Source organism: Arachis stenosperma, chromosome 5 (assembly GCF_014773155.1).
Source record: "Arachis stenosperma cultivar V10309 chromosome 5, arast.V10309.gnm1.PFL2, whole genome shotgun sequence".
In the NCBI taxonomy this organism is placed as follows: domain Eukaryota; kingdom Viridiplantae; phylum Streptophyta; class Magnoliopsida; order Fabales; family Fabaceae; genus Arachis; species Arachis stenosperma.
The window spans coordinates 44,241,888-44,250,959 of NC_080381.1; the positions used below are offsets into that span (position 1 = coordinate 44,241,888).

Consider the following 9,072-nt stretch of genomic DNA (forward strand, 5'->3'; position numbering starts at 1 on the left):
GGTTAGAACCTTCGTAGTATAGGCTTGAACCAATTGACAGCATTCCTGAGATCCGAAAAGTCTAAACCTTGTCTGTGGTATTTCGAGTAGGATCTGGGACGGCATGACTGTGACGAGCTTCAAACTCACGAATGTCGGGCACAGTGACAGTGTGCAAAAGGATAGAGAGATCCTATTCCGAAACAAGTGAGAGCCGACAGATGATTAGCCGTGCGGTAGTTGTACCTGGTATTTTTCATCCACGACGAGAGATCCGACAGTTGATTAGCAGTATAAAAACCGTACCTGGACCATTTTCACTGAGAGGATCATACAGCTTGCCATGGAAGGGAGCACGCATGATTGGATGAAGAAAATAGGAAAGCAGAGGTTCTGAAGCAACAAAGCATCTCCAAACGCTTATCTAAAATTTTCACCAATGAATTACATAAGTATCTTTATTTTAATTTACGTTTTATTTATCTTTCAATTATCAAAACTCATAACCAATTGAATTCGCCTGACTAAGATTTACAGGATGACCATAGCTTGCTTCAAGGCAGCAATCTCCATGAGATCGACCCTTACTCACATAAGGTTTTATTACTTGGACGACCCAGTGCACTTGCTGGTTAGTTGTATCGGAGTTGTGAAAAGTGTGATCACAATTCCGTGCACCATGTTCCTTCCACTTTTGCATGCTTCCTTTCCATTCTCTAAGTCATTCCTGCCTTATAAACTCTGAAAATACTTAACAAACATATCACAGCATCGAATGGTAATAAGAGAGGATTAAAATTAACAAATTTAAGGCCAAAAAAGCATGTTTTCAATCATAGCACAAAATTAGGAAAGAAAATGTAAAACATGCGAATTCTATGAATAAGTGTGAGAATAATGGATAAAATTCACTCAATTCAAAATAAAATAAACCGTAAAATAGTGATTTATCAGTGAATGTGCGTGAGTAATTTCTGAAATGAAGTTCCAACCTTTTGTATTTTCGAGCTTTCTTCTATTTATAACCGTCTCCTAACCAATCGAATCAAAGTGTAACCATCACGTGCGTGAAAAACATATGCAACCGTTCCAGCTTCTTCTACTTTATAATGTAACGTTTTAAAAGGCAACCTTCGAAACTTGATGTGTTCGATTTACCTCTTCGACTAACTATAATAGTCAAGCTTCAAGTTAATATCAAAAATTGCCTTCCTCGATACAGGCTTGCTTCCGAGAGCACACGCCTGCTAACTTTCAAATAACTTCCTTTCTTAAAATTAATTATTTTTTACTAAGAGCTTGTTTGGATGAGCTTTTAAAAAAAGATTTTTTTCGAGTTATTTTTTTTAAAAGATCTTATGAAAAAGTAAAAGTAATTTTATGTTTGGGTATCTCATACAAAAAGATCTTTTTATCTATCAATTATGTTTGGATATAACAATATAAAAGTATTTTTTTGTTTATTTATTACATGAAAAATATCTTTTTTTTAAGGAAAAAAGATCTTTTAAAAAAAGATGTAAATTAAAACTTTTCAAAAAAGATGTTTTTCTGATTTTTCTAATACTTTTACTTTTACTATTCAAAATTTGTCAAACATACTAAAAAATAAAAAAAATCTTTTTTTATTAAATTTTTTTTTATCAAAATAATGACGTCCAAACAACCACAGTTAGCATTCATAAAATACATGGATACAAATGGTTACAAATGGTTGTTTTTCATTTTTCCAAAAATAGGATAGGAATTGTCTAAAATGAAAATCGGGATGGCCAGAAAGGGTTTTACTCTTAAAGGAAATAATTCAACAAACAAGCCGTTGTTATACTTAGGCTGGGTTTGGTAAAGCTTTTTCAGGAGGTGCTTGTGCTTTTAAAAAGCACAAGCACGTCATTTTGCGTTTGGTAAATTATAAAGCTCAAGTGCTTGTGCTTGCGGCTTTTAAAAGTTATGGGTGCTTTTGAAAGCACCTAGGAGGGAGCTTTTCAAAGCTGGCTTATGCTTACCAAATTTTTTTCATTTTCCCGCACATATTTCCCGCTATTATATTGCCATTAAAATCTTCATATATTTCTAACTTCTCTTCCTAACCTTCATAAAATCTAACACAATCTTCATATATTTTTTATTTTTCAACCTAATCTTCACAAATTTCAACACAAATACATCTCTATCACATATTAGGTATGAACTTCTATCTATTTATATTATTTTTTTGCGTTAATTTTGTATTTTTTCAGTAGATCTATTATCTTTGTTTGTTTTTTTCTGTTCTTTGAAACGGGAAGAGGTTGATGAAAACCAATCATAAAATTTTTTTTGCATGAGCATTAGTCCAAATTATAATAACAACATGTATATACATATGTAAATATAGATATATAATCATAAGAGTAGTTTATTTGAGATATGTGTCCCATTTTTTATGATCTGTAAAGGTGAGCCAATATACATAGGTGGGTAATGGACGTACCCAGTACTAACATTGGATTACATACAAAGTTTATGATACTTATATAAAATTTTAAAGTTAAAAAATAGAAGAATTTATTTATTATATTTATGTTTATTATGAATTTTTTATTTTAACATTATTTTATTTTAAAATATTATATAAAATTTTAAAGAATTTGAAAAAAAATTATTTTTTTGTTATAAACATGTTTATTATAATTTTTTCAACTTTTAAAAGCTGTTTTATCAAACACAATTATGGTGCTTGTACTTATTAAAAGTCATTTTTAATTTGATTTTACCAAACGTAAGTGGTGCAGCTTTTAAAAAGCTGTCTTTTAAAAGACAGCTTTCATAAGCTACTTTTAAAAAGCAAAAGCTTTACCAAACTAAGCCTTAGGACATTCCATTCCATGGCGCGAGACACTATTCTGCTAGCAAAATTGGTTTCAGATGGTTTATACAGAGAAGCTCTCAACTTCTTCTCGAAGCTGCACTCTTGTTCTTCCCACACCCCACTCTCCTTCTTCACATTCCCGCCACTCTTCAAAGCATGTGCCAACCTCTCTTCACCTTCCCACTCTCAAATCCTCCATGCCCATCTCCTCAAAACCGGTTTCCAATCATGCCTTTACGCCTCCACCGCCCTTACCGCTGCCTATGCCTCGAAAGCCATGTTCTTACCCGATGCTCTCAAGATGTTCGACGAAATGCCGCAACGGAATGTTGCATGTTTCAATGCGGTGCTTTCTGGGCTCTCGCGAAATGGACCTCCAGGGGAGGCTCTGAGGGTGTTCCGGCGAATTGGGTTCTGGGCCTTGAGGCCCAGCTCCATCACCGTCTCGTGTTTGCTCTCTGATTGTGGTATGTGGAGCCATGTCGTTCAGGTGCATTGCTTGGCGGTGAAGCTGGGAGTTGAGTTTGATATTTATGTTGCCACTTCGCTCGTCACTGCGTATTCAAATTGTGGTGATGTTGTTTCTGCGGGTGAGGTGTTTGAGAAAATGCCTCTGAAGAGTGTGGTGAGTTATAACGCTTTTGTTTCTGGGTTGTTGCAAAATGGGGTTCCTCGTTTGGTTTTGGACGTGTTTAAGGACATGATGATGGAGGGGTTTTTAAAGGTTAAACCCAATTCTGTTACTTTGGTGTCTGCGCTCTCTGCTTGTGCTATCTTGTTGTATGCTTGTTTTGGTAGGCAGGTTCATGGGCTTGCTTTAAAATTTGCCTCATATGATGAAGTTATGGTTGTTACTGCACTTGTGGACATGTATTCTAAGTGTGGTTGTTGGCGTGCTGCTTTCGATGTCTTCAATGCAGCTGAAAGAAACAATAGGAACTTGATCACTTGGAACTCCATGATTTCTGGGATGATGCTGAATGCACAGTGTGATATGGCTGTTGGTTTATTTGAGAAAATGGCGTCAGAAGGATTGCAAGCCGATTCGGCGACTTGGAACACCATGATCAGTGGATTTGCACAAGAAGGGGGGTGTGTTGAAGCTTTTAAGTACTTCAGGGAAATGCAATCTAATGGGGTGGCTCCATGTTTGAAGACACTTACTAGTCTTTTGTCAGCGTTTGCAGATTCATCTGCATTAGGACATGGAAAAGGGATACATGGGTATGCTATAAGAGGTGATATTGATAGGGATGATTTTCTAGCAACTGCTTTAGTTGACTTGTACATGAAATGTGGCCGTGCTTCTTTGGCACGAGGAGTTTTTGACCGATTTGATACAAAACCAAATGACCCGGCTTTTTGGAATGCAATGATAGGAGGGTATGGAAGAAATGGAGACTATGAATCAGCCTTTGAAATCTTTGATAGAATGCTACAAGAAAAAGTTGAACCAAACAGTGCAACATTTGTTAGTGTCCTATCTTCTTGCAGCCACACAGGTCAGGTAGATAGAGGATTACAAATTTTCAAAATGATGAAAAAACAGTATGGTTTGCTGCCAAAGCCTGAGCATTTTGGTTGCATGGTTGACCTTCTAGGTCGGTCCGGCCAGTTGGACGAAGCTCGAGAATTATTGCAAGAATTGGTCGAGCCACCTGCATCTGTTTATGATTCTTTGCTTGGTGCATGTAAGAGCTACTTGGATTCTGATCTTGGTGAAGAAATGGCTATGAAGCTTCTAGATATAGAACCAGAAAAACCAGCTCCTTTGGTGGTCTTGTCTAACATTTATGCTGGATTAGGGAGATGGCACGAGGTCGAAAGGATAAGAGGGATAATCACCAATAAAGGATTGGACAAAATCTCTGGCTTTAGTATGATTGATGTTGCATGAGAATTGCTTATACAATACAAACATACAAATCAAATGTTTTCTGTGGAAACATAAAAGAGTGTGCTACATTTAGAGTGTTCCATCTATTTATTTAAACTTCAATGCAAATCAGTGATTCAACATCTCGTTAGCTGCAAAGCCATAGTAATCGTCAAAATGGTATGATGGTTCATTGATGAAACAAGAGATTACATCTCTCAGAGTGATGACTCCAACCAGTTCTTCCTGCTCATTTACTGCATAAATCCTGTGAATAGACTGAGAAGAAAGTGTATGGATTACACTCCCCAACGTCGCATCAGGCTTGCATGTTATGGGCCGTGCAATTTTTCCAGTTTCTTGGGTTGCTGCGGCAATTTTGTTCATGAAATCATTCACAGTAAGCTTCCTGAAAGTCAAAATAAAGGGTTGGTGAAGACCACTAAGCAATCAGTTTTCAACAAGCTTTTATGATTACCATAAGGAAGAAAGAAAAGAATCATCACATACACTGTACACACTGATGCTCACATGTATATTAGCATTAGGTGATCAATAATATATTCAGCCTGGTTAGATTAATATTCATTAGAACTCATCATCAATTTTTTTTTCTTTGGTCAATGAAAATGCTAATGTTTGATAATCTGATTTTGGAGATAACCGAATATGCAAGTATTAACTATTTTAAAATATCTATTCCCTCCAAAATCAAAATCTTTATGTTTTCTCCCGAGTGTTTTATTATTGAAAATGTTGAAACCATTTGCATATTATTTTGGAGCTTTTTACAGACTAACTTATATATCTCTTAATGATTATTATCAACCTTTGCAAGTTCATGGTTTTCTATTCTGTCTTACCTAAAATTGGAGAAAAGCTCTGTCCTCAGCAGCAGGAATCTGATGTCTCTTATGCTTATGTTGCCAACAATTTTCTTCTTTGCCCCCTCGATTACAGGAAGACCACCGATTTGATTATCTCTCATAAGCTTGAAAGCTTCAAGAACCAATTCATTGCTCTGAATGCAAATAACCTGACCAGGAAGAGATATAAAATGCTTTTGAACTCTTCACACTGAAGGGAGCTGAAAATTCTGAACAGCTATTATTACCTCTTCAGGAGACATAAACGGGAGTCCGAGAAATGATATAGACCTATCTGCGATGCAGTCAAACCAATCTCTTCCTCTGCAACCTTCAAGTCCTTGAACAACTGCAGACTGAGTAATGAAGTTTACTATGTCAGGTTTGCCTGGTTCTATGACGGGTACATTCCTCAGCCTATACTTTGAAAGCAGCAGCAGCACGGTCAACATAACGCTATTTGTTGCAACTGGAACAAAAGGTGCCCATCGATATGATTTAAGTATTGATCGCACCTGAAACCGAAAATCTTTAACATGGAGCTAAGAGAAGGACCTAAGTAAGAAAATATTCCAAATAGAATATGCAGGAGCCATGCTGCAACTGAAACAAAAGGTGCCTGTTGATATGATTGACAAGAAATAGCACTAAATGTCTAACAAACCCAGGAAGAAAAAATGTCTGTACCAAGATAAGAACTTGAAATTAACAAGGAACAATTTATATGAAACAGGCACTCTTGGGTCTTGATGGGTTTTTATTCCTTTTCTCTTAGGTCTTGTGTTTGTTATGTCATTTTCTTGAGATATTGTAATAATTGCTGCATTCACTTCGAATGTTTGAGTGCTTCAAAACCTCAAGAATCATCATGTGCCATTAACACGCTTACCGTTGTTGACTTGAATGGTTCTTCTTCCAGTAGTACTTTATAGAAGTCCTCCCCCAGATTAGCAGCAGCTAGGGGAGCATCTTTGCCTATTCCTTTATCTGCAGCTACGCCACCTGCCACAGCAGCTCCCACTGCAGCTGCAGTTAGCCCGGCAATCGCAGCAGGACCTGTCACTCCCAATGCCAGTGCTCCCAGAGCGCCAATAGTTCCGGCGCCAACTCCGGCAGCCGTTGCTGTGCCAGCCGATATGGCAATTGCAGCAAGTTCCGCACTCTCCAACACCCAGAGAATGATAGCTGAATAGTCAATGATGCCAAGATACCTGTTCCTCCAATCTGAACTGGTTCCTGCATTTGGGTCCTTAACTGGAGCTGCTAATATGTTGCTTTCAGACAGAATCTTCACGGCTTCGCCAACTGATGAGTCTGCTGAAATTTCAATCACTACCAAAGTATTCTAAAGGTTACAACTGATTTTGACCATGGAGATCTTGGAATCACATTAAATGCATGCATGTATAGAGTATTAAGGTGATGGTGAATTGGTGATAGAATAATGCCTTATAATCAACATCTTTACCTTTTCCTCCAGGAACTTTGGGAAAAGAAGAAACAGGAATTTTTGCAAATGCATCTGTCAGCGACTCCTGCAATGTCTCTGGCAATTTCTTCCTGGATTGGATGGTTTCAAAGTAGGTATCAAACTTTGAATCTTTGGTGTTTGGCCTGCACTCCTGTTCTTGCGCCATCTTTTGAACTGAAGCAACATTTTGGTATTAATTCATTCATGTTACAACATTATTGCTATCCTTTTGATTTTGTTAGTTAGCAAGGCAAGACTCATGGGATTTTGTTACATTTTCAAGAGCATGAACTATATGATATATTATGAATTCAAGTTTCATGCGTTGTGCTTACCGTATAAGACATCCAACTATATAATACCATATTAACATAAATAATTACATTTTACACCCTTTTTCCCAAAAGAAAATATATTATCAATATATCAAAATTAATTTACATTCAGGTTTAGAACTGTACAAAAATATGATTATATACAACCAAATGCCTGCTCTAAACCGTGACGATAAAGCATTTAATATGATGGATCATTCAACTTTGCAAAACCTTAATCACAACAATCTAATTTTTGCCACATAGGAGGATGAAATGATTGAGTAAAAATCCTAATTGGCTATTTATATTTGAGTAAAAATCAGCATCCTAATTGCAAATGTGAATCATGGGGTTAGAAGATGGTAACATGATTTGAAAGCAGAAAGAGATGAACAAATTGTAATACCTATCAAGTTTGTGATTTCCAGTGGAATCGGACTTGTATTTGGAGTGTTAATTATTATTTGTGTGATCTAGAATGGAAAAGCGGTTATGCATGGCTTTTGAATGACCCTGGAGCTTGCTCGCAATGCCAAGTGTCATGATAGGACGCGTGTCTAACGATAGCGCAACCACTCTATAGTTGCTGTTAATGCTCTCATTCAAGTTCTCAGTTACTATATATTTACTAGGGTGGACCCCGCGCACAGATTGTATATCTAATCTATCTTATTATATTATTGTATGGTATATTTATAAAATAGATAAAATATATTGAAATTATACTTGAATATTTTGTAATGCATTTGAATTTTAATATTGACAAAAAATATTTTTAAATAATTAAAAAATATAATAAAAATAATATTTTTTATTTATAAGTGATAAATAATTTTGTATTTAACGAATTGTTTATACATTTCATTTAAAATTTTATAAAAAATATTTAGATAATTTTAAAATATACATACATAAAATGGAATAAAATTTTAATTTCTCCATTTTTATTTTATCTTTTAAATTTATTTTTAAATATTAGTAAAAGAAATCACCAAAAAAAATATAAACATAAAAATTATAATATCTTAGAAATAAAAATATTTTTTTTTCTAATTATGTTTACAAAAAAAATGTATCAATATTTATTCTCTAAAACATGTTTTGAGAATACATATTTAATATTGGTAATTTTTATTGCTTATAAAAAAGTTTTGTTAATAATAAAATTTAAACGTATTTTTATCAACAATAAAATTATTAAGGTATATTTTTTATGGTTTACCATTAAAAAAATTTGTTATATTTTTTAAAGGGCTAATTTACGAAGTATATATGTAGTGTGTTAAAAAATAAACCCATTTATTATATCGATATAATTTGTTAAAATAAATTCTATGTTTGATTAATTGAAGTAGGATTATTCAACATTTTTCTGTTCCTGAAAAATAAAATATAAAAAAAGGAAAAAAATAAGAATTAGCATTATTGTAAATGGAAGATTGATTAATTTTAGTATCATTTTGTTTTTTTTATTTTTATAATTTTAGTTGTTAAAGTTAAGTTGAATAATTTTTCTTGTTGTATAATTAATGACGATTTGTCAAATTAAAATAAATATAGAGGAATACATATCATAAAATCATAAAATAAATATTAAGTACTGGATCAAATATTCACGCGTATGATTATAATAACAAAGAATAAACAAATAATTAAATACTTAGCTATTTAATAAATTTTGACAACAATGTCTTAATATCTAACAATATTTA

At 34.3% G+C, this 9,072-nt stretch overlaps 2 protein-coding genes across 3 annotated transcripts; one reads left to right on the top strand and one right to left on the bottom strand.

The window, feature by feature from the left end:
• The first annotated feature begins 2,846 nt into the window (after positions 1–2,846).
• LOC130980751 (pentatricopeptide repeat-containing protein At2g02750) lies at positions 2,847–5,302 on the top strand. Its single transcript, XM_057904400.1, has one exon. The coding sequence runs from the start codon at positions 2,847–2,849 to the stop codon at positions 4,725–4,727; it is 1,881 nt and encodes a 626-aa protein (XP_057760383.1). The 3' UTR covers positions 4,728–5,302.
• LOC130979999 (SNF1-related protein kinase regulatory subunit gamma-1-like) lies at positions 4,703–7,881 on the bottom strand. 2 transcript variants are annotated; one of them, XM_057903590.1, is made up of 6 exons: positions 7,767–7,881; positions 7,041–7,217; positions 6,462–6,886; positions 5,821–6,087; positions 5,570–5,742; positions 4,703–5,115 (listed from the first exon to the last, which is right to left on the bottom strand). In XM_057903590.1, the coding sequence occupies exons 2-6, from the start codon at positions 7,207–7,209 to the stop codon at positions 4,836–4,838; spliced, it is 1,314 nt and encodes a 437-aa protein (XP_057759573.1). In that variant the 5' UTR covers positions 7,210–7,217; positions 7,767–7,881; the 3' UTR covers positions 4,703–4,835. The 2 variants fall into 2 exon arrangements, with proteins under 2 accessions (XP_057759573.1, XP_057759572.1); XM_057903589.1 differs by having other exon boundaries at positions 6,462–6,904.
• Positions 7,882–9,072: the final 1,191 nt, after the last annotated feature.